The sequence below is a fragment of the Varanus komodoensis genome, unplaced genomic scaffold (genome assembly GCF_004798865.1).
Source record: "Varanus komodoensis strain SLA01 unplaced genomic scaffold, ASM479886v1 scaffold5, whole genome shotgun sequence".
NCBI classification, from domain to species: domain Eukaryota; kingdom Metazoa; phylum Chordata; class Lepidosauria; order Squamata; family Varanidae; genus Varanus; species Varanus komodoensis.
The window spans coordinates 20,033,488-20,059,588 of record NW_025336087.1 but is presented as its reverse complement, the minus strand read 5'-3'; the positions used below and the strand labels follow the sequence as shown (position 1 = coordinate 20,059,588).

The 26,101-nt window shown below is 39.7% G+C and overlaps 1 protein-coding gene across 1 annotated transcript in view; it reads right to left on the bottom strand.

Annotated features, from left to right (window-relative positions):
* The window catches only part of ADGRV1 (adhesion G protein-coupled receptor V1), a 307,411-nt gene that overhangs the window by 132,499 nt on the left and 148,811 nt on the right, over window positions 1–26,101 (bottom strand). Inside the window, exons 71-83 of the mRNA XM_044446125.1 lie at window positions 25,719–25,862; window positions 24,824–24,995; window positions 23,708–23,843; window positions 22,389–23,236; window positions 20,450–20,567; window positions 19,292–19,463; window positions 17,700–17,942; window positions 11,918–12,325; window positions 10,392–10,576; window positions 9,587–9,833; window positions 8,654–8,793; window positions 7,095–7,255; window positions 5,961–6,061 (exon numbers count right to left, since the gene is read on the bottom strand). Coding sequence (XP_044302060.1) covers window positions 5,961–6,061; window positions 7,095–7,255; window positions 8,654–8,793; window positions 9,587–9,833; window positions 10,392–10,576; window positions 11,918–12,325; window positions 17,700–17,942; window positions 19,292–19,463; window positions 20,450–20,567; window positions 22,389–23,236; window positions 23,708–23,843; window positions 24,824–24,995; window positions 25,719–25,862 — 3,075 coding nt within the window. The remainder of the gene's footprint in view (window positions 1–5,960; window positions 6,062–7,094; window positions 7,256–8,653; window positions 8,794–9,586; window positions 9,834–10,391; window positions 10,577–11,917; window positions 12,326–17,699; window positions 17,943–19,291; window positions 19,464–20,449; window positions 20,568–22,388; window positions 23,237–23,707; window positions 23,844–24,823; window positions 24,996–25,718; window positions 25,863–26,101) is intronic.

Sequence of the window (26,101 nt, the reverse complement as noted above, 5' to 3'; positions counted from 1 at the left end):
AGAAAAAGACTTTTTCCTCTAACCTCTCTAAGGGTATAAAATTAGTTTAAATTTTTAAGGTGCAATTATGTGATAGGAGTTCAAAGCTTTGACCGATCATTTTGGATATCTGTTTGGACTTCTGCCAAGATCAACTGGACACTCACCAGGATATTTTTCACATTGTCAGATGCTTTCTTCTTTAATGTGACGACTGTTTGGGTGAGCATTCCTATTTTCCTTTTGCAATATTACTTGTGGAAAAACTATATCTGTTGTTAATTGGCATGTCTCTTTTGTCTTTGAATTGCTATACTAGAAAATGACTATTATGGGAGTAGGAGGAGCTGTATTAAATAGATTTCTTTTCACAAGTGAACTATATTGAAGATTATAAGGAGCTGGACTCTTATACGGAGTTAATTGTATGTGATTAAGTGAAGTGTAAGCTAGATGAAACTTTAATAAATTAGTTTAAAGAAAATTTGTTTAAAAGATATCATAGATAATTGTTGTCATTAAATAGATAAGATGTCCTTAAAGATGCTAAATGGATGTTAGACATGTGAACATAAATTGGGTTAAAAGTCTTAAGTTCTTTTTTAGCTTGGAACTTTTCTTCTCTTTCACTTTCCTTTTTAGTGGATATTAGACTGGAATACTAGTAAGCAAAAAATGTATTTGATCATATTTGTAACTATTATAATGAGGAGTTTATCTGTTTAATATTAGAAAAATGAAAAGATCTGGAATTGTGTAGAGTTAGTGAGACTGAAGCTACTATCGAAGAAGAAAGAAGATATTGACTTTTATCAAATTTGGAGAGTCTTTCTTTTAATATTGGTCAAGGAAAACGGGACTCTGTAAGAAATGGATGGACTGATCTTACCGCAGAAGGAGAAAGAAGATAGTAACTTCTATCAAATTTGGACCCCCCCCCCTTTTTTTTAATTGGCTGGAGAAACGGGACTTGGTTTAGATCTAAAAATGTTTTTAAGATTCCATAAATGGATCTGAACATGATTACAGAATGTTAAAAGATATATAGTAAGGGGCTGACTCAGTAGTTCTGATGTTTGTGATGATTGATGTTTTTAGTACTGTTTTAAAATTTAATAAAAAAGGACTGCAAAAAAAATACACTAAAGACTTTGCAGAAGCACAGATCACGATTTTAGGTGCAACAGTAATAGCATTAACACTGTGCTATTTGCTACAAAGAGAGTAATCTACATGAGCAGAACAGAAGTTTTCAACCAAGCAGGATTAGAAGTCTGGTTACTCATACTTTTATTATGGATGCAATCCTTAATCCGCTTACCAGGGTATGAATTAAACAGGACTTACTTACAGTAACACATGTCAATCTACATACATAGATATGTTAATGACTATACTACATGTTAGCTGCACCTTCCATCAACATGTAACCAGAGCCATGGTTCTTCCTAGCTCTTAGCCATATCTTAATAGCTTTCAGTAAACTGCAAGGGAACTATCATTCCTTCTGTCAACCTAATGTTAAATAGGAAATGAAATACCATTATGTATTACAGCAGAAGTTCTACCCTAGGTTCCTCTAACATCTGGTCTCTCCAGATGTTTTGACCTGAAACTTCCAGCATTCCTGACCACTGAACACAAGAGGACATGGGGAGAGTCAAGACATATCAACAATGGTTGCTGGTATAGGAGGGAACATATAGCAGTTTTAAAATAGCCAATTTTGATTACACATTGTAAAACTCAGGAGACAAACTATGGGAAAAGCCAAGTAAGCACTTCTCTTGCAAGGACAATGTGTCTTTTTAGAAACTGCTGAAAGGGCACATGGCAGAAAATCCTTCTTCAGAGAGACTAAATTCGGGCTGTTTATTTTTGCTTTTTCTTACACTTCATACTCTTGCTCAACAAGATAGCAAGACAAGAAAAAAATGTTGGCTCCAGATGTCTTCAGCTATTATGTAAGTGTACCATACAGTCTCCTGTTGTAACAGAGTGTTCAGCTATATCCATATCAAACAGGTGCTTTCCCTTGTCTGTCTTTACATTCTGTGTATGATCCCTTGACAGACTTTTCTCTTCTCAGTGACCAGACAGAATATAGACATCCTGAAATAAAATAGCCTATGGGAGGCTAAGGAGGACATTTTGCTGATGATCCAGAGATCTGTGTGCATGTGCAAAGCTTGCTGCATGTCATGGAAGGCATGGCCAATGTTGTTCCAGTAGCTGTTCTATATGCATCAGGGTGCTATTCTGAAAGGCAATTGGCATGACTTTGGGAGCCAAGTGGTAAGGGGGCTTCCACAAAGAAAAGAAATCTTACATTTTGATCCCAGCCATTGCAAGTAAATTCGTTTAGTATAATTTGAGATTGAATCCTATGATCACCCCTAAACTTGCTGTTGCCTGTGCCTGTGAACTCATATCATTACTTTCGTATACTGAGGTCTGGATCCAAGATCTGTCTTCTGCAAAGGGAAGGGGCCTTTTGCAAGAGAAAAGTTTCCATTCATGAAAGGTTCCTCCATTTGGTTTTTAGGATCCTCCCACACCACAAGCCGATTTGTTCAGCAGGATCTCCTCACTTTCTGTGCAACATTTTCACAGCGATGGAGGGGTCCAATGAGATGGAGGAGGTGGGAAAATCCACTTCTGTCAGTGCAGCTGATCCAGCATAAATCTAGATCCAACTCATTTTTTCCCTTAAAAGTCATGCTTGCCTATTATTTCAAAGCATGTGAGCACGACTTTCTAAAATGCAATATAATAAATGAACAAATAGCATCTGCAATTCTATCTCCTTAGGGCTCAGTTTCAAAAAATGAAATTAGTGAAGGGTAACAGATAGCTGAAAATATATGTTTATCTACATCAAAATATAAAATCATTTTTCTTTTCCCCATGGGCTAATACTTGATTGTATTAATTACTTAGAAATGGAATACATTTGGAAATGATGAAAATGACATTCTATTAATATCTCCTATACGACTCAATCAGATGTAATTAGATCTAAATATTGGCAATCATGTAGCAAAGAACTACTGCACCCAAAATTAATTGTATATATTACAATCTTCAGTATTACAGCAAGCAGGTAAATAAGAATAAACTATTTCATTGCGTCAAACACAGAGTCAAACGGGCTTATCTGTCAAGTCAGCTTCTACAGATTTTTGTTTCATCAAATACATTGCAAGCTTGGAAAATACGGATTTCCAAGTGCAAATTGTGTCTGTTCTTGCATTCTCATTCAGGAGGTGTAGATTGAGAAATTTATTAATATACCCCTAGTCCAAACTATTGCCCAGGTTTTAAAATGGACATCAAATTCTGAGTAAACACCTTGAACATGGGGAAATGGTTTTACTGCCATCTGCTGGTTTTAGTAGTTAATCCGTTTAATTTTTAATGTATTAGGGTCACCATCTAACTTTTTCTATTTCCCCAAATATATTCTGTAATGTTGAAACACCGGAAAACATTCCTGAAATTCAAACATCAGATAAATGTTTGAGGGGAAATGCCTAGTACTAACCCATTTATAATCAACAATAAGTACAAAGCAGGTAGTCTAATGGCATTACATATATAATAATGAATTCACTAAAAATCATTTAAAACACTGAGTGTGTTTTGAACCAATGGATCTTCCTGAGTGCTACACTAGGATACATTGTATGGAACAAAGTGTGCATCTGTGTGAGTGCATGTCTGTCTGTCTGTCTGTCTGTCCGTCCGTCCACCCACCCATCTATCTATATAACATATTGGCTGTAGGACCTAAAAATACATTACAAAATAGTTTACTTAGGCATTCAGAGCATTTAGTCACAACTATAACCCAATGGAGTAGCCAACTACCAGGACAGAATAGGCATTGTATATACCATGAACCAAGTCATTTGTGATGACCTACTGCATCTAATGCCTGGCATGAAGGATGTAAGAGTCCAAACTCACCTCAAGTACTCTCCTGGAGGCCAGGTGGTTCCCAGTTTCAATGGGACTATGTTCCAATGAAATCAGTAAGGCTTAAACTTGAGCACTTAAATGCTACTGGCTGGTTCAGAAACACAATATCCCAAACTGTGTTGCTGAGTATTGTGGGTATTGTGTTGTGTGAACCTGTGTAAACTAGCCATGGCTCACTAACAACAAGGAACCTAAAAAAAGAGAACCCCTGGTTTGTTTTTGGGTCATGAACTGTGCATTGTTTATCAGTCAAGTATAGATATTTCAACAACCCACATATCCCAGTGGCAACCTTCAAGTTTGGGTTATTGTGCATGTTGAACCCACTCACTGGTTTTAATGAGACAGAAACCTTTCTTAAGTTTCTGCTTATTAGAACTGAACACAAAAGGGAAAAGATAAATAAATTTGCACCCCATCATAGACCAAGCCTTTTCACTAGCAGATCAGCTTTCACTTTCACAGTAACTGCCTTGCAGTGCTATTGTTAACATTTAACTTTGTGACAGAGCACACATGCAAAAAGTAATGGATATAATGGATTCAGCCAACAGCAGTTTCTGCTATCTTTTTCAGTTACATGCCAAATTCAAGCCACATTTCATAGAGGATGCCTAGAAGGCAGCAAGACTTGACTGTCCAGGGAGGCACATCAAACACTTGCCGTACATAGTTTAATCCCACTTAGACAACAGGTGAGACATAGTTTCCGTTGGGACTATTTCAGAGAAATTCAGCTTAGGTGAACTTGCCAATTGTCTGCCTGTGGTATTATTCAAATTATATAAAACGGTCAAGTTTTCAGTAGCAGGGAACACTGAAAGTGAGAGATAAGGAACTCTGGACTCAAAATTCTGAGTTCAAGTTACTAGCTCCAGCACATAACGTGCCTACCTTCATTATCAGCCCTTACTCAACCTTGCTTAGATCAACTCTATGGCCAGAGGAAATAAAATATAATAAGCTATTCCTTTATCTGCTGCTGTAACTCAGAGGCCTTTTCAGGTTTGCATGGGCTCCCTCACGGAAGTGTCATATTATCTAGGCTTTATTCCGTGAACCATTTCCATTTTTTACATCCACTGAGCTTCCTGTTCTGTGCATTCACACATCTGGTTTATTTCTCTGGATGTGCAAGCATACTTTGTTATGTCGAGCACTTTGAACTTATTTTTTTCACTTCCACTAAATATTAGGCCTACCACTGACAACAGTATTTTTATTTTAAGATATGCCACGCTTATTCAAAGCACTAAGGATTTCTAGTGCCATAATATTGCATATGATTATCTTTACACATAAACAAAAAGAGATTACTAGTTATATCCTTTCTATTTTCAACTCAGCACAAATACAAAACATAAAAGAATGGGTTGCAACATTATTTCTGGCTCATGCCAGAGTGACAGAAGAATCACATGTGCCGGAGTGACAGAAGAATCATATGTATCATTGCAAAAATAAACAATACCTCATTTGAACAATATTTAGAATTTGCTGTTTTTGCCAATATTTGGAAATGTACTTCAGAATACAGGGAATATCCAAAAGGGTCATTCCACCTTCACTGGTTCTTTTGCACTCATGGGAGGTGCCACTTATGCAACATGGCGTTTGCATTTCTAAAAACAGCAACGCAAACTAGCAGAAGCACTTGTTTCTGAATCAGAACAGATGAATGGAGCTTTCTTCTGTGGACCCTACTCAGACTGCCCCATTCTGGAAGCTAGTTTCCACTCATTTAGGGTTATATTTAAAACTGCAAAAGTCTCATGGTGCAAGCAGGTTCTTGTGAACACACAAGCACAACAGGATACTACCCTTAGCTTTCAGTCCACAGCATAGTCTCAAACTAGTTAATAAGAAGAGGCCATTAGCCAAACACAGATTGTAGAACTGAACATAAGTGGATCCAACTAGATGCAGCATACCTGGGACTGGAGAGTACAGAGAGAATCTGGTCTTTAGGCATTCCTGAGTTACATTCAATTTGTTCCTACCTGAGTACCCAAGCAGGCAACCATCATATGAGTCAGAAGTTTAGCTGCAAACATTGAGGACCTGGTACAAAACAGGTGTGAAAAAATAGCCAAGATGAAACCTGTTTTAATGAAAGAAAAGCAGGCATTATACACAGAAAATTATTGGGCAAAAGCCAAGTTCAGAAGAGGGAATCAAACTGTTAAATAAACAAGACCCTCAATTCTGAAAAATATATGGCATATTCCACTGTTCCTCTGTGCCTCTCTTTACAACCTCAGGCCATTAATCCCTCCCACTTTTGAAGTATTTGTGCCATGTTAACAGATACCATTTAGGAATTCTCAGTACTCAGTTCATGCACAAACAATGGCTGTATCATTCCAACATTTGTATGCAGTATGCAGTTGTTATATTGCCAAGCTGCTGGACCCAATGAGATTTTGTATCAAGAATGACTTGAGTTTCAGCCAATGGATTTTCTTCTGCATATCCTTCATGGCTTCATTACATTGGGAAGGGTATAATTAAAAATCTGTCATACAGAATTAAGATATAATATATGAAGAGGCGCTAGATGTCTATAAGGGAAAGGATAATGCTTGGGTTTCTTGGCAGAACTGTACAAGCACTTACCAAAGAGGGATTTTCTTCTAACCACTTAAGACTGTGATCAAAGTGTTGTCACTTTAGGTTAACCAGGACAATACATATAAATCAAGATTCCTTACTATGCTTTAAGCCAAGGGTTAAAAGGTATAAATTCTTTTTTGTTTGTTTGTTTTTCTCTATCAGATATTTCCGTCTTTTAGATTGTATTATTCATTACAATTTATTTTGGCTAGGATCCAAATAATCAGACAACAAGTTTCAAGCTCCCATGGAAGATTTCTGGTTTTATGATTCAGTCTTTCATGCTTCATGACAAATTTCTTTTGAAACAGAGAGTTTGTAATGGGGTATGAAGGTCTGGTACTCAAAAGTTAATAATTCCACTTGGCATATATAAAGTAACTCTTTCTATCATGGCCTATATTCTTTATTTACATACTTCATTTCATTCCACTCCAATAAGAATAATATCCATCATAATTATCAGTTTTAAAATCTTTACATCACTCATTAATCTAAAAATAATAACATATCAAACTGACCAGAAATGCAGATGAAGCCAGATGAGAAAAAAGCTTCATTGTAAGAAGACAAGTTATCTGTCTGTGCATAGGCTGCATAAATAGACATGTGAGAACAAGAGCATTCCACATAATTTGAAGAATCATCCATCACTTTACAGAACTGACTGTCAGACAACCAGCTACAGGGAAAAGAAAGGTCAAGAATGTTAATTCATTAATCTTTAAATTGGAGATCGATAATCATAATAAAAACATGAGCCAGATATGGGAATAGTGTGAGTTGTGAGCATAATGACTGCTGCATCATAAAACAGCATTCTTTTTTGACTCTACCAAACTGAGGGCTGATGCACACATTACACATCGGGAATCACTTGCTACACAGTAATAAATGGCTGGCAAGAAGGAATATTAAGGCAAGAGAAAGTTCAGAATCTGACTGAATATTTATTTATTTTATTTATTTGGAATTTTTGTATGCCGTTCCATTCGCATAAGCGTCGGGATGACTTCCAACATCATAAATAAATATACTTATAAATACATACATATAAAATCTGGATACATCCTGGCTCAATATTAAAACCACTAAATAAAATCAACTATTATTAAAATATTGTTTAAATAAAAAGGTCTTGACCTGGCACCAAAAAACAAATAACGACGGTGCCAGGTGGACCTCCCTGGGGAGCGCATTCCGTAAGTGATAACAAACTTAAAGAAGGAATAGATGCCAGTGGCAGATTTGACACATAAATTTGGGGGGTACCACCAGATCAGAATGTCTGCAAATGTCTTCTTCCTCTTTTCTGGGGCTGAGCAAAAGCCTGAAAAGATCAGTCCATCTTGGTGTGCCAAACTTTGGACATAAACTTTCAAGCCATGGGTGATGGTGCACCATCACGGTCATGTGGCCAGAAATGGTGTGTTGGTGTATCACTGCTGTCATACCAAGGCTGGAAGCCAGTGCCACACTGATCCAGTGTGCTGATGTCAGCAATCTTGGCACATCTTGGATTGCCCCAGGATCTCACTGTTACTGCTACTGTTACAGCCAATATCAGCATGGAGTAGAGAAAGGTTTGTAAAATTGTTAACAACTGCCATTTCATCTTAATTACTGCAACAGTTCTGATTACATCTCGATTGCCTTGGAACTGATGCACCAACATGGGTCACTGTTTTCATCAGTAATATTGCCCAGACCTCAGTCCCAGAGTGATGACAAGATTCTGGTCTAGAAATATGCTAATTCAGAACAGTGTCTGGCCACTGAATGTTGATGGTGTTATTTCAGAATTTCAAGATGCCACAAAATCTCAAAAGAGGCATGGCTATTTTTTTCTTAATAATTTATATTTTCATAGGTTTTTGCATTTTTCTCTGTACATGAATCAGAATTTGATAATTTTCCAGCGAATACTACTGTGGTAGGCTATAGATATAGACACCTAACAGAACATTAATTTACTAGAGACAAGAAGAAAGTAAGTACTAGGAACCTTCATATAAAAGTGGCTATGAATACACATGTGGTCACAGACATACACACACCTGCAATTAACAAGAAACGATACCTTTCTGCAGCCTGATTCCAAAGGAGACACAAAGACTTATGAGGAACAATTCGGCTGTCTGTAGAATAAATCCGGTAGGTGACATCATTGTTATCTTCGAGTAGAAAGGGACTCTGCCCCTTTAAACTCATGGAAAAAATCTGAAATAGGCAAAGCAGACATTTCTTTCCTTTAGAAACATTCACAGGATCCTTATTTGACCACCAAACATACTAATAAGGTGGCCACTTACGCACTGCTGAATTGCTTTGAGAAAGCTCATTAATACTAGAAAGACACAATGAGAATGTGCATGTTCTTGGAAATGCATACTGATACGGCTGGAGGTCCAGGTGACCATTATGGTAAGCATCTTTTAAAATCCAGAATGTCATGCTAAACTTAAAAGACCAACTATGCTGTGGGAAAGAAGAATGAGGAAGGCAGAAGTAAGCCAAAGAAACATCAGGACCTGCTCCATTAGAACTCACTTCCCACTCCCTGTGATTGGGAAAGAAAGAAGGAGCAAGGAAGACAGGAGCATGCTGAGGAAACATCTACTTGGATAGCCCATATTTGGACTGGCCTTCCCACTGGAAGATGAGAAGTGAAGCAGGACCATTCTGCCAGCCCTCATGAGCATCTCCTTAACTGTTCTCCTTTTCTGCCCCACCCCTTTTTTGTGTGTGTTGCATCCTTAAGATTGTGGCCCCACAGATAAGGATGAACTTATCTCACTAATTATAAACCACTCCAGGAACCTTGCTTGACTGAGAAACAGCCTATCATACTTCAAACAAACAAACAAAATGGAATACCTAAAGCAGCAATAAAACTAAGGAGGTGTGAAATTGATCAGTGCCTGAAATGGAGCCTACTGGAAGAACCATGTGGGCAACTTTGAGCTTTCTACAGAAAAGATATTGATCTAATGAGTATGTTTTAACATCTTACCTTGTTTTTTAGGGCAGTTCCTTTATCACCCATTAGAAACCACTGCTGGCTGCTATATTCAGTGACTTGAATGAACCTACAGTTCTCATCTTTAGAATGAGATGATGAAGAAACTTCCAACAAGCGTTCGGGAACTCTGATATAATCACCATCTTTTCCATCAAATCTATGCCCATTGATTTGCTGGGGATACCAATGATGGGCCATGATTACAATATAAGGACAATGGTCCAGAATTGTTTTGCCTCTGTCAAAATAGAAGATGAACAACAAGCTCAAGATATAGCAAAGCCATAGAAAAGTAGAATTAGACAGAGGACAGAGGGTCATTGGGTCTAATCCCCTGTTCATTGCAGGACTCCCAGTTAAAGCATCGCTCTCAGATGGCTGTTTAGTCTCTTACTGACAGTGAACAAAACATGTGCATCAGGTGCTCTTGGTTGGCATAGTACCTTTATTGCATTCTGTGATTAATGATGGTATGAATAATGCATGACATTGTTAATTTATTTATAACCATGATTGTATCTTCAGGCATTGGAGAAGTTTTGACATGTGACAGAAACAGCATCCCAACATCCCTGAGATGCATTTTTGTAGGCCTCGTATCGATCTTTTCAATTGAAATTAGTGTCCATTTCATAGAATGCCAGATATTTTAAGGGGTTTGCTGGAGTCATTTTGCACAGTGAGATATGCACTCCTCAGGGCTATGATGCACACAAAGAGTTCCAAGAAGACTTCAGCATTTACTTTGGTGGCAGGATATATTCCTGGCCCTTTCTTTTTGTGAGAAGACTCTTACCTTTCACCCTTTGATCCACACATTACCCCAACAGGGAGGGAAAAGGCAAATTTCTCAGTAACATCAGCAAGGAAGCTATAGCCCCGAGTATCCTTGCGTTTGGGGTTAGCAAGGGCACAAAGGATTTCATACAGAAGACTTCGGTTTTTATCAGTGAGCGCCTGTTTTTCCCCTTCAGATATTACCTTGAAGAGCAAAGTGTGGAGATAGACTAAAATTATTCAGTGCACACAAATAGCAATCATTCCATTCTTTCATACCGAAACTATTTGATAATGACAAAGATTCGCAAGGCAAACTAATATCCTTTTCTTCTAGACAATACTTGTGGGGTAAATCCCATTGATGTCAGTTTTGCTTTTATCCACATAATGATTGTGAACTAATGCTCCACAGTGTACCAATATCAGAGGTATGATGAAGACCTTAGTCCACAAAATCTTATGACATAATAAATTTGTTGGTCTTTGAAGTGTCACAGAGACTCTTTCTGCAACAAATTACCATGGCTACTCATCTGGAAACTGCAGGGGCTGTAACCCCAACAAGAATCGATACTGGACAAGCTAAATCTAGCCTGAAAAAAGACAGAAGAACAATGCTGAAAAAAATGCAGTGCAACAGATTGGCAAACAAAAATCTAGTTTACTTTGCAAAAACTAAATGAATGGTGTCCATTTCTGAGAAAAGACCTGGTGTAGAAATAACATTCATACATACAAATCTTTATATCTATGTATAAGCTTTCAAATCTTGAGGTCTGCCATGAGAATTTTCTACCCTAGGCATCCAGTTGTCTCATTCTGGACGTTATTTTGATATCTTATTGTCAGACTGAAGAAACTGGCCATTATACTTAGGATTAGGGGATGGAAAACTATATTCTTCATGTACGTAGAGATCTCAGAACTAAATACCTTCTGAAATGAAATTAAAAAAACCCTCTCCCACTATATGAAAAAAATACAATCATTACTGTTCTCCCATTTTTATTTTGGACAAGAGCTATTTCTTTATGTCTTTATTCTTGAGAAATGAAACAGTCTGATGGTAAACAAAAATGAATGTTTAAATTGCCAAGTCACGACCCATTATGGGCTTGAGAACTGACACTCTTCAAGTATAAGGTCTGCCCATTCAAACTCACCATCTAAGGGTAAAATTATATGAACATTTAGATGGGGAGAGGAGAGGCCTACAACTCCCAGCATGCCCACCATGTCTGGTTGGGGCATACTGGTGTTGTAGGCCATGATTATCTATCTAAATTTGCATAGAATTACATCTTATTTGAACCAATGGCCTTCATGCAAATAACTGGCTGGCAAATATCTTCATATTTACTCTCTACTAAAGATATAGTTAGTTCTAGTAAACGCTAACTAAACTTTGCTAAGGTTAATTAGTTTTTAACATCAAAACAATGTTTTTCACAGGGCTGACTGCTCTGATCCATTCGCATCCTCCAAAGACTGCCTGCATCCACATTCAATATTCACCACAGAAGGGAATATCCAGATTTATACCTTGTCCACAATCTGCAACACAGCGGCAAGCTGTTCTTCTGTACTTTCCGTGACTACTTTGATATTTAAATACTGGAGGACCCTGTTCAAAATATCATCATCGAGTGGTTGGTGCAGTTGATCAGCCAAAGCCCAGATTGCCTGGGAGTTTGAATCGGAGACAATGGTGATGTTGGCAGTGCCATACATGTCACTGACTCTGGCACCTCCAGTAGGATTGACCAGCACAACCTGGAAGCGTTTAGGAAATGGCTTTAAGGAACTTGTCTTTGGATTGAGTATTATATCCAGAACAGCATTCCTCTGTCCAGGCTCAAAGGACAATGTTCCCCTAGCTGCAGTAAAATCTTGTCCAGAAACAGCTGGTGATACGATTATGCGGCCAAGAGCTTCAGGACTCATCAGTTCCTGTGGAAATTAAGAAGCAAAGTTCTAGGTAAGGATGGGATCATAGTGTGAAAATATCTAATTGGCTTCAAATAGCAAATATTTAAAATTACATGTGTAAGGCTGTAGTGGTTCATAAGCATTTGATCTTGAGCATCAGTGCTCCTGTTTCCATCAAAAACATTTGAACAGTTGGTTTGGGTCATCTAAATGTTTTCCCTTCCTCACAAACAGGAGGGCAGCATGTGGATTTTGCAGAAGCCAGTGGTGCCTCACCCTCTCCTCCCTGCCTGCAACACCCAGACCAAAGATGATCTTCCAGAAAGAACTTTGCTGCATGAGAGGATGGAGAGTGGGGCCCTCCAAGGCAGAGCCCCTGTGTGAGCTCAGAAGGCTTTTCCGCGGTCACAGCAGAGTCTGCACCTGTTCCTAAGGCTGGCAAGGCACCTTCTACTAGCCACAAAATTGTGAACATTGTTCATCTCGAAGAACAGTTACCAAGAAACATACAATAAATAAAATAAATACAACATCAGAACAGTCTCACAGACAAAAAAGGAAGAACAGCAGGTCAACACAGCATAAAAACCAATCCACCAAGGCTTAAAGCTTCTTAAATGGCTCAGGAACATAAACAGGTCTTTGAATATAGAGTCATCAAAGAAAGTCAAGGAGAAAGTAGGTCTGCCTGCCTGCAGTGGGGAAGCACTCTCTTGCAGGGGCACAGCCACCAGGAAAAGATGCTCCCCAGCCACCAGTCACAGTACTATGTTCCTGGACATCTGGCTGGAGGGTTTTTAAGTATGGGAGCTACAGAGAATCTGTCAATCAAAATCCTTTTGTCAGATTCAATCTGTTCATATTCTGATCTCTGCAAACATTCTCTCTTAAACTGTATACAAGAATTCAGATTTATCAGAATGGGAATTCTTGTGGGAATGGGGAGGGGGATTATGTCCAGACTCTCAAGTGAATGAAATTAATGGGAGGAAAGGAATAGAATATTTATTATTATGCTTATTATTAGTAGTATTTCATTTCTATACTGTCCAATAGCCATAGCTCTAGATGAAGCGATAGAAGAGGTGGATCCTGCATAAAGAATGTACATACAACATAAAGTGCCTGCAGGGCACTGACAGTTCTGGGGGACCCTAACAAGGTGCTTTCAGTTGGCACCCTCTCCTATTACCTGTGGACATCCCCTCCCCCATAGTCACCCTGTCTTCATGCATTGGCCGGTTGGTGAGCTCTGACTAGAGTAGCTGTTCCACACAAGCAGTTGCAGAATAATTAAGATGGTGCCATGGACCCAGCATTCTCCTCAGCCCCACAGCTGAGCTCTACCCTTCCTACCTCTATGGGCAGTCAGGCCGGCCAACCAGTCAAGCTACAGGAACAGGTTCAGTGATGGTAGGCTCTACCTGTACCCACTGGCTCCAGGTATGGCTGGCTGGCTGGCTGGCACTGTGCAAAGGCAGTGGTAGTATTTTTGCAGAAACTCTTACAAAACATTGCCAGATTTCTCTATTATCATTCTATAAGCATCTGCTTTGTGCATTACTTGGACACCTGCAGCTGGGCACTGCTATGTCCATCTAATGGCATAGTGAACAAAAGTTCAAACAAAGGCAGCCCTGCTTCATCCAACAGCTGGCAGTCCAGAAGGTCGTGCCAGCTACATCACTCAGGCACAATGATGGAAAGCTATGCAGAGAGAGGTTCCCAGCAAAGGGATACAGTAGCTGGTTTATAAGTGTGTGAGAATGAGCTCTAAATGTTTTTGGATTGTGTGACCTGCATCGACTATATGGAATTGCTGTCAGGGAGGGACCATGTGTCAGACAGAGATTAATTAATAGAGAGCAGATTAATGAGCATGGATTAGGGATGAAAAATCACCTCTAATCAGCATGGATTAGAGGTGAAGCATGCTACAAACTTTGGGGTGAGACCCACACTGCTCCAAATACAGATTAATGAAATATACTTGCTGGTTAACTAGAAACCATCACAGTTCAGTCATGCCTGAAAGAATCCAGTCTAAACCAGTTGCAGGAAGAACAGCCTACTCTTTGCTAAGTAAACTAGTGTGGTTACTTACGTGAACTGACATGTTAGGGAACAAAGTCAAAGTCATTGCCTTTCTCAGTTACTGGCAGAAACTACTGTTTATTTTTCCCTTCTAAATGACTCAGCAAAACCAGTAAATCTAAAGGAAACAGGGAGTGATTGGAACAAAACAAAACAAGACTAAAAATGGTTTCACAGAAAGGAAGTATGTACATCCTGAGAATGGAATAAGAATCTCAAAGTTAATTCCTAATTTTTCCTGCCTCCCCCTTGACTTCTTCCTTCACACTGTGGCACTCTGCCATGCATGCTCAGAACCAGCAGGATTATTTGAGTAGAGGAGCAAAGACAGACAAGCAAGCACCTGCCTGCAATTCTCCTGGTTTGATCTTTTGTGTCATGATGTCCTTTTTCTTAACAAAAATGTGAAAGCCCCATACTGTGATATCTTGAAAGCACCTCCCTGCAACACACACATGAAAAGCTGTGCGTTCCAATATCACCAAATACACACCAATGGACCGATTTTCCTCAGACAAAGTGAACGAATAATCAAAGGAAGCTTAACAATACAGCAAAACTATGTGAGTCAGACAATTTTCTGAACTCATTCTCCAAGTACCAGTCCTTTTGTACCCAAAATGGCATTATTCATGGACAAGTGGAAAGTATCTACTTCAAGGTTTGCAGAAGTACCAAAGGCATGCATAGCTTTCAGAGGAAAGTTCGATGGTTTTGTTTTGTTTTGTTTGTGGGGGTGGGGGAAATCCAAATACTAATCCAATGAAGACCATGTTTGGGGCTAGAGTGCTGAATGTGTGGGTGGGGATGGGCAATTGAACATAGCATTCAGGGACAAGATGTGGCTGGCTGGAACCCTGAAGAGGAGCATTCTGCAATGCAGTGTTTTGGTGCCAGTCTCCCTTCTGCATACTAACGGCAAACTTGGATACTGAGTTCTGATGCCTAAGTAGCCAAAACAGGGCTCCTGGGATGGAGGGAGGGAGGGAGGGAGACATCAGCTTGAGAAGCCCAAGAGCTTGCGAACAAGAGGGGAGCATCAGCTTGGGAACCCCAGGCTTTTCAGGAGTATTAAAGCTTTAAAGACATCCTCTCCACACACACACACACACACACACACACACACACACACACACACACAGCCCAGTGAGGTTGAAGCATGTTCAGGGCCTGTGGAATCCTGACTGTGTGTGGAATGGAATGGAGTATTGTCAAGGAAAGGACATGACAGGATGGCTGGCGTATAGAATACATACATGTGATACTGAAACATTTTGCTACAGGGCCTAGTCTTTCTAGTCCCAAATTGTTTGCTCTAGCTAACAGTAGCATAGGATACTACATCCGCAAGCCAGGTAATTTATATGTCTTTGAAAGTCACTGAAGTGAGCTGTGGACCGCTTCCAGCTCCAAACCTGCCATCTGGCAGTGCAGGGGTCCCTAACTTTTTGGGGTCAGTGAGTATACTTTGTTGGTAGACTGTCAGGAGCACTCTCACAAAATGCCTGCCATGGACAGGCTCATAACATGGGTACTATGGTATGTAGGCATGCCTATCACAAACACTAATTTCCCAGAAGGCAAACTGGTATGTTGTTTAAAAAAATGTTCAAGAGTCCAAGTACAAAACGTGGGAGTCGGAACCCAAGTTCAGGGGCTGGGCTCTAAACACAAAACCAAGTTTCCAAAATGACTGTTTTCTGCCCCAACACTCATTCTCAGAAGATAAGCTATTGAAGCTCAGAAGAAATCACTTGGCTGAGAAACCACACACAAGGCAGAGGCGGGCTTCTAGCCCTCACATAATGCAGCAGAGCATGCCTAATACAGAAGGTGAATCGATGATGCTCAGACAAGAACGCACACAAATATTTCCCACACACAAATCAGGCAAAGCACACATACCAGAACAGGCAGACAGAAAACCAAAGCAGCAAATGCACATGCACACCCACCCCACAGGGTATATTTCCTACCCCACCCCCAGGTTATTCCCTATCGCCTCCAGTTTAACCTTTCCATTTTTTCTGAATGGCGGGGAATACTTCAGAGCAAAGTACTGGGCTACAGGCAACTACCATCTTTTTTTCTAGGGGTGCCTCTTGGGCCCACGTGGGACCCACATGGGGCCCAGAGACATTCTCGGAATGATGAGGATGCTAGAAGGTGGCAGTTCATTCTGCAGCATGATAGTATACGGATGTGTGTGTGTGAGAAACAGAAATCAGGTTGGTTAGAGGGTTTGTTGGGCACTAAGAGAGGGATCGGCAGGCACACTGGTGCCCACAAGTGCCATGCTGAAGACTGTAGCAACAGGGTATGGTGAAATGCTTCCAGCAACACTTTGAGTGGGGGAACAGATGAGTGCTGGAACTGAGGTCTACAAGGTGCAACAAGCGTTGGCCCCAGCGAGAGTGGTCCACCACTGGTCTCCACCTTAGGCAGCAAAATGTTCTGAGCTGGCACCTCCCATTCCCTTGCCTGTGGAAGTCAAGAGGCTGCACAGGAATGTTCCCCAGTGGAGGTGCCGCTGTCTGCTATCAACCCCCAATATCTATAAAGGATGCTGCCACTGGCTGCTCAGTGAACGCACACCTCCCTCTGTCTTTACTGCTGCCTCCTGACTTCCACAAGTAAGGATAAGTCACGTGCAGGAAGCAGTGTATTGGTTGTGATATTTCTTTTGGCTTAATTCCAACTGAAATTCAATTTAAGTTTCTTATTGGTTTCCCATGGCTCATCTTCAGAACATCCACCTAAAGTTACGCCAGGGCTGGCGAGGGCTGACTAGAGTTGCTAGCCAAAATATCTAGAAGGCCGCAAGTTTCCCATCCCAGTTAGATGGCTAATTAAGTTGTGAGGTGGTTAATTAAGTTGCAACTGCTCAATAATCTCCTAATGAGCTTCATTACTGAGCAAGAATTTGAGCACAACTGCAACTCCAAGACTTAATCAGTGACACCACATTGACTCCAGAAGAGCTGCAATACTGTTGGTGCTTGCCACTTCTGTACCTTTTGAAATGGACACAAATTACCCCTTTTACTGACTAAAAGTGGTAAACCGGCTTTTAGACAGTTTAACATTCAGTAATACATGAGAACACAATCTGAACAGTCCAGACAAAAGAGATCAATCCAGCAATGGGAAAAGTCAAAACAAAATTTTCCATGTTCTTTCAAAGTACAGCTGGAAGTTACCCTACAGATCTCCTGCAAAAGGAAACACCTGCAATTCTTTGCTTTGGGTTTGAAAAGCAAATGAAGACAGGATAGTCTATGCACTCATGCATCAGTCATACCTGAGTCCTGTAGTCAACTGAGATGGTGAAGGCTGTGCTAGAATCTCTAACCACCTGAAGACTAATTAAAGTGGTCTTCTTTTGGGCCACAGCTAGACGAGACCCCACAGCAAAGTAGATTAGGCCACGAGGAGAGTCACTTTCTGGGACTTTTATGTAGGCAAATCTTGCACTATGATTTACTGCTGCTCCTGCACCCACTGCATATATTTCCACAAAAAAATAGGTCTCAAATTCAGGTACCTGAAAATAAAAAAGCATATTCAGAGCACAGCATCCATCAATGCCAATAGAGATGGATTTTGAAGAGGATTTTGCTATCTGTACAATGTGCTTCCCAAATTGAGGGACTATCTCCACAAGGATTCTTGTGATTCACTAATGTTGAAAGTAATCTGTGTGCATAAGCCAGGAAGAGCTGGAGGGTCTTCCTGGACCCTCCAGCTCTTTGGAATGTGTACTGCTGTTCCTGCAATCTCTAAGGCAGCTGTGCATGTAACATATTTACATGAGAATTCTTACAATTATCATTCAGGTAAATGACCTCCTCCTTTGAATCAACCCTAACATATACTGCTTTTATGTTCTTTTATCTTTAGCTTCAAAGAATAAATAAGTCCCTCCACATTTTAAGATAGGGATATATGAGAACTTCTTGTTCAGAAATTATAAGCAATTTCCCCATTCACAATTGTAAACAAGATTGAGAGCACACAATTTTCCGGAAAAGATCACAGAGTCCCAAACTCATGACTGCAATAGAAAATTGCATATTGGTTTGAAAACCATGCACTTTAAAATGTACATTTTATCCTAAAAAACAAAGCTTCATGCTTTAGTCAATGGGGAGGTAGAGAAGTACACGCCTTTGAACAACTTGAATAGAATGCATACTTTTCCCATTTGAAATGCACATGATAGGAATATGAGTGATGATTGCGATGGCAGAATCAACCCCATGCTCAGTAACCTAGATATCTAATGCACTGAAGGAGTGGTGGCTTTCTTCTTTCCATGGCTCTCAATCCTCAGAAGTCTTTGAGCCAAAAGTTAAGGCCAATTTAGAAATATGGATTGGCACTGAGCCTATGAAAATTGTATAGGCAGCCAAGTTGGAGAGTGAAATCCCACCCAGAGGCACTGATTTCAAAAGCAGAGATAACCTTTTCTAACCCAACAGCATTCTTAGAAGCTGCTACGAGCATGACAGAACAGGACTGAAAGGAAAGGCATTTAGCTTGGCCTATGGAGCACGCATGCTAGCAGGATTCTTCCCTTTAGAGAAAGAATAAATACCAGTCCAATGGCTAAAGCTCTAGAACTTTCCAAGGTTAGCTCTACACGAGGATATGACCCCATAACTGTGACTATACAAAGAGCACCAAAATGAATGAAAAGGAGATTCAATACAAAAAGCTATTTTCTAAGTATGAAGCCTGAGGTGGCTTCCAAGCCAATACCTTGGTACAAATATCTACTTCCCTAAGTTTCCCCTAACTCTGGCCACAACCTACAATTTCTTTCTGAGTCTGGGAAATGTTTGGGCTTTAAAAAATGCCCCTCTAGCTGGGTAATTCATCAGAAGTACTCACATTGTCAGGTTGGATCTCAATAGAAATGGCGCACTCTGTTTGGCCAGCATTGCAGGTGGCAACCCCTAACACAGCCAGCAGTTCATTTGCCAGATTTGTGCCATTCTTTTGCAGGACAACAGATGTTCTGTTGAAGGTTGCACGCCAAGAGATGGTCACATCTTCAAAAGCCCTACCAAGGAAGCAAACCATGCATTGACCAAAGCAGTTATTAGAGAAGCCGATATCCTCACATGCTCTTTTTTCTTTAGCATTCCAAACATTTTGAAAGATAAGGACTTAGGCCAGATATACGTAATATAAAACTCCTGTTGCTCCCATCTGTGGTCCTACAAATCCTCATTGTACATTATACCACTTTTCTGGGGGGGAGGCAGGAGAGGATGGAATCTGTACCCACTACAAAGCACTGAAAGGATTCAATCTAACTTTAAAACAAAATAAATTTAACTGAAGTAGCACTCTGTAGTGGTATGGAGCAATTTGCCACCCAAATTTGGCATCTAACCAATAATTTCAGCTTTTTTTTTCCTGGGATCCTCACAGTGCTACAAAAACTGCAGCCTGTACTAGGGGTCCAGAGGACAAAAATATCCCCTAGACTTCCAATAGTCATCCATCTATGGCCTTGTTGTTTAGGAAACATTCAAGTTGCTTGGAAAAGGCTGCTCAAATTAAATCCTTTGTAATATGGTTGGACCAGCTTTGTATCTGACTGTCTTTGTCTGCACAAACAGAATGGATAAAATCTGCACTCATATTTGCAAATGGGTCACTACTAAACCTCGGTGAAATCTGAACTTACAGCCCTAATCAACTAACTACTGCACTTTTTGTGAGGTAAGCGGTAAATCACAAGTGTGTGCAAATGGCAAGGAAATTAATTTCACATCTCAGCTATTATGTATATGAGTTAGGTTGATAGAGTGTTTAATTCCCTCATTTCTCTTCAGTTCTGGTAGACTGACTGACTTAAATCACATTCCAAATTTATGAGGCAAGTTTTTCAGATTGCAGTAAACTATTGGAACACCTAAAAGTCAAAGATTTATGATAAAATCTCACGATAACCTCTTCTGCTAACAGCAGCATCCTTGATTTCAACATAGCACATCATAGTGTGTGGAGATGGCACTTTCTACCAGCCATTGCCTGTACCTGTTTGGTTGCCGGGTGACAAGGAGCTGCACCTTCCTCTTCTCTGAATCTTCATCAAGCACAAGGCCATGTTGTGCCTCTGCAGTGAATCCCAGGATTCCATTCTGAAGATCATTTCCTGAATGAGAAATGGATCATGCAGAATCATTAAGACGTGAATTAGGTTTGTGGATTTGTATTTCATTATACCCTTCCTCTAGAATTCATGCCTAAACTGAGGTATTTCTGTTAAACTGAGAGGATACTGGGGCATGAGCAGAAAAACAGAAATAAACAAGAGTTTTATAGCCAGTGGGATTAAAGTTACCAAGGCTTTAAAAACTGGTTTTATTCCTTCAACTACAACAGGAATACATATTTTTATCATTTTGTTAAGGAGACATTTTTCTCCCTCTGTTATAATACTAGAAGATGGGATCATTCCATGAAGCTAACTAGTGGGAGATTCAAGAAAAAATAAAAGGAAGTACTCCAACACACAATACCTAAACTATGAAATGTACTTCCATGACATGTAGCAATGGCCAATTAGGACAGCTTGAAAAAAGGACCAGGCAAATTCATGGAGTCTATCAGTGGTTACTGGCACTGATAGCTACATGCTGTCTCCAGGAACAAAGACATTATGCCTGTGTGTAACAGCTGTTGTGGAACTTGGGCAGGAGGATGCTGTTGCACTCATGTCCTGCTTGTGCGATCTTGTGGGCAGCTGGTTTGCCACTGTGAGAATGGAATGCTGGGCTAGATGGACCACTGGTCTGATCCAGAACAGCTCTTCTTATGCTCTTATGCCATGATGGTGGTGCTGAACTGGTAGTGAAAGAGATTTGTTTATGGAACCACCCATATTTAAAACATATTAAAACAGAAATACAACCTTCGGATAATATTCAGGGTCAATAGTATGAGAAGATCTTAGGGATAGTGTAAGACCTGTTCATGAATGTCTTGAGAGATCAACTAACTCCTAGTTGAGCTATTTCAGGAGGCAGTGTGTGGCTCTGAATCTAAAAGGTGAGGATGGCTATGTCCACTTTGATGAGAGTGGACATTAGAATACAAAGAAGCTAGGTTAGAATACAACTCTAATTTGTGACATTAGAATACAAAGACGCTAGATTGCTCTCCTCCAGAAGTGAAAACAAAGTTGAAAAAGTTCTTCCAGTTTGGTAATATTTTAGGAAGAATCCAGATGATAATCACTGGGTACTCAAGCAAGAGAAATGTGCTGCCTTCAAGGAACACTCCCTCCCTGATAAACGAGGGATAACGATAAACTTGATAAACAAGCTTTTATTCAGATTCAGCCCAGAAGCATATTTGGTTGCATAAAGCTGAACAATGACTTGGAGGGCATAGGAGACACAGAACATGTTGTTTCTCTAAGAAGTTATGCAGCCTGGAACACCCCTTGGATCTTGCAGGTTACCCAGATGAAAATATTGGCTTGTTCTTGATATCCTGTCTGGGAAGCCCCACTGAAAGGAGTTATCTGATGAATGGGATTGGACAGCTAAACCCCTCATATTAATTATATAGTGGACCCTCTCCTCTGGTTATTATGAGAAATATACAGTAGACAAACATACAGTTGAGTTACTTTTGCATTTGTTTTCAAAAGAAATATATTGCCTAGGTAAAGTAGGTTATGGCTACATGTCACAATAGTAGGTTATGCTTTTTATCACAATTATTTGACTGATAGTCTTAAAATAGTCATACAGTGAACAGAAAGTAATAGAATAAATTTCTCTTCTCTGCATATTTCCCCACTATCAACCTATAGACTGTAAGTTCCTTGATGCAGGGCCCTGCCTTTTTAGCTATGCTGTCCCTGTAAAGAGTCATGCACATACATTGATGAAGCTGGATAAATTAATAATAAAAATTTACCTCAGTTCATTTCTATTATTTACTGAATCCGTGGGAACATTTTTACCTTTAATAATTATTGTGGCAAAACTTGCAAATTCATCTTCATCCACATCTTCTGTAATTTGAGCTCCACCTTGGGGGTCAGAGAGGAAAACATAAAACAATTCTTCTCCTTCTGGTTCCTCATCATCAAGAATTCTGATAGAGACCTGGCTCTCTCTCTCACCATCCAGCAGTGCCACAGACCAAGCCTGTTCCTCAAAATCTTCCCCTTCATTTGCCCAGGTTAGGTTAGAAATCCCAGGGACAAGTTCAAATGGCAATGCACCTATCCCTCTCTGAACACTTTTTGCACCAAAGGTTTTGACAGCTACAGAGATATTTCCCACAAACCCTTTATTTCTTCTGATATGAATCAAAACTGTGTTGGGTGTGCTGTTGTTGGTGTCTTCTTCAGTGTAAATAACAGTTGGTCCAAGGCTTAAGATACCGTGATGGATATCACTGGCCAATAGGGTGATGGATGCGACACTAAATTCTGGGTTCAAGCGTGGATTCCACATTGGGTCAAACTGCTGAGTAAATAAAACTTCCACAGATACTAAGCTCACAAAAAATATTTCATCTCCTTCAGAAATACTGTCATCAGTAATCAAGATTTCAAACTCAGCATCAACCTGAAGAAGTCCAAAGAGAAGCTCTCCATTATGAACAGGTTCAAAGTCTTCTAGTGGTTTGGCACTTCCTGCAATTGTCTTATAAAACACTTTTGTAAAATTGCTTTGGTAACCAAAAAGTCTTTGTACGTGCAATTTAACCATTTGTACATCTTCCCTCACTAAAATGTTCCTTGTGCTAGGAGCAAATTGAAAGATTCCCATTGGCTCAATTTCAGCAACAGTGAAGTCTGATCTGAAACAAAAACAAATATGAAATTTGCATCTGGCAAGGAAAATAAATATAGACACTGCAAGCAAAAATTGCTCTTTCCTACCACTTTCAGGTCTCTGAAAAACAGCTTCAACATCTGGAACCAACAAAAAGTTTGGTTCAGTTAAAAAAAACAGTGGCATTCCTGTATTAGAGTCATCTGAGACCTCTCATGTTGAACAGGTCTATATTGATGAAGGATCAGCAGATCAATAGAGATATGAAAGTGTCTGTGATTTAAAGGCAAGTTCTATAGCTTTTGATGAAGCTAAGCAGCTCTGACCTTGTAAGCTGTCTGGATGGAAGACTATGTTGAAACAACATGAGCTTCTCAGAATTCCTTGGAGGAATACAGAAAGGCATAACCCTAATTTAATAAGTGGATGAGTTCAACGTTTTTGCAGCTTGTATTCAACTGCCAAACTGCAACCAACTCAGCAATCACTCTCTTACCTCAGGTGAGCCCCACCTGATACATTGCTATGCACGGCTGATAAATGCACAGCAAATGCTTCAGGACTACTTGGATTTGGGATAAGATGTAATAAAATTGCTTTGCTTGCTTCACCATGGGAAAAAGTAACAGTGCCTGGAAAAATAAAGAGGAAAAGGTATATTGCTGGAGAATTGTTGAATAGCTTGTTCAAATTGTTTGACAAAAGTAAGCATTTAACACTGGACCATGGAACAATACAAGCTTTACAAAATGGGAATAACTTTCCTTTCCTTTCCTTTCCTTTCCTTTCCTTTCCTTTCCTTTCCTTTCCTTAATGTATAGTTAATGAGAGTATGGAGCAGCAAGAATTCTAACATCAAGCCAGGGAAAGAAAAGTACAATAGAACAGAGGATAGAACAGTTTATCATGGAATTTTCCATGCAGGATTGCTTACAATTCAGCAGGGGTCTTACAAGAAAAGAGACAAATAGGAAAATTGAAAAACTGTGCATACCGCACAAACCAACTCAGCTAGAGAGCCTTTTCACCAAAACCCAAGCTCAGTGCTTTGGGGGTGAAAGTGGGAAGGCTCATGAAGAATCACCATGTTCTGGGGTCAAATTATGCTGTGGAAATGCCGGGTTACATGCCACGTACTGACTACAACCTGGCATGTAGCTGTGCTCCCCTAAAGACTCAGGTGTGCTGCAAAGAAATCCAACACAAAGGACTCCAGTGGGATCCTTGATAAGGAACCAAGAAGACTGGATGTTGTCAATTATTCAGTAGTGGCAGCCAGTAGCAGTGGGCTCTGCTGCACAAGATTTGCACCCTCTGAAAGGATTCCCTGCAGGTGCCTGGAGAAAACACTGAGAAAGGGATGTGACAAATCTAGAATAAAGCTTTAAAGAAAAGACCAACCCACTTAGATTTCTTTGGTCAGGTGTGACAAACTGCAATCTCTAACCTTTCAAATAAAGATCCAAATGAAAAGAAGGACAAAAGAGTTGATGGGAAGGCAATTCTTTCCACCCTGAGACAACTCTTTCCATAGCTTGCTTTCTTTCTAACTGTTCACCAAGCTACTTAAATCAATCTATTGTCCTTGAGGTAGCAAAATGACAATACTCACCAGAAGCTGGTGTGATATTGCCTGGATGAAGGAACTCTGGAAGGAGGCCAAGTGGATATCCAGAATTCCAGGTTACTGTGAGGGGACCATAGACTCCTATTCGAGTTATCAGAGCTTGTGTTGTCCCTGCTGTAATATTTGTAAGTCTTAAGATAACGGAATCAAAGGCAACCTGCCGAAACAGAGAAAAATATTTTTATTTTTGTGGCAGCAGCCATGTGATATTTAAGTAAATTTATATCTTTGTGTATCAAATACTCACATACATCACATACATCCATACTGCCCCATACACAGCTTCTGTGATAAATCTAAATCTCCCAAATTCACAGTTTTGAATGAATAAATATATCTAGCCCTTACACAATGTACGCCCTTACACAATCTATGCAAGGGATCCTTCCACATGATGCCAAATTTCTTTTTTCATCACAAATATTCACTTACAGATAAGTGCTAGAAAATAGAATCCAGGTTCCCTTTTCTCATCTATAATCTAAAGATAGTAATGAAAATGTGTTGGAGTAATAGATTTTTTAAATTTTTACCTTATTCTTTAAGCTTTTCTATAGCAAAAAGCTCTCAGAATTGCAAATCATACAATGAAACTGTCCCCCTTTAATTTGTAAATGACCAGATTTCTATTTTTAAAAACTAAACATAATGGAATATGAGTTCTGCTTTCCATGCATGCCACTTCCTAAACACACAGAAAGCAAATAAAAATTTTTTAACCATATATGACCAGTCTTTATTCCACTATAGTTATATGTCATTCAAATGCTTCAACATGTGGCCATCAATTAATTCTAATAAAATTGCCAATATATCCATATTAATTGTTTAGATCTGCCCTCTGGTGGTAAAGTTGTCACACTGCCGTAAGTCTAGTTACCTGAGAATTGGCAGCTTCCTTGGGAATTGGAAGAGAGACTGACATTGCTGTCTCTGATATTTTAGGCACAATATTGGCACTGACATTGAGCAGGGTTACATTGTTCAACTCTAGAGTCAAATTCAAACCCAAGAAAAGAAACACCTGGAAAGAGATAATCACTTATATAAAAACCTGCAAAGTACAACTATGGAGAAGGTACTCAACAAACGTGCAGAAATTCATAACCTGAGAGAACTCTTTTAAACAGACAGCCCTAGAAAACCTTTCCCCAAAGAATTAACACATTGCAATATTAACATTATGAATATTCCAGATTGTGGCATAGTAAAGCCAGCAAACTTGAACAACAATCTTATTATTTATTAAGCATTAAGGGTGCA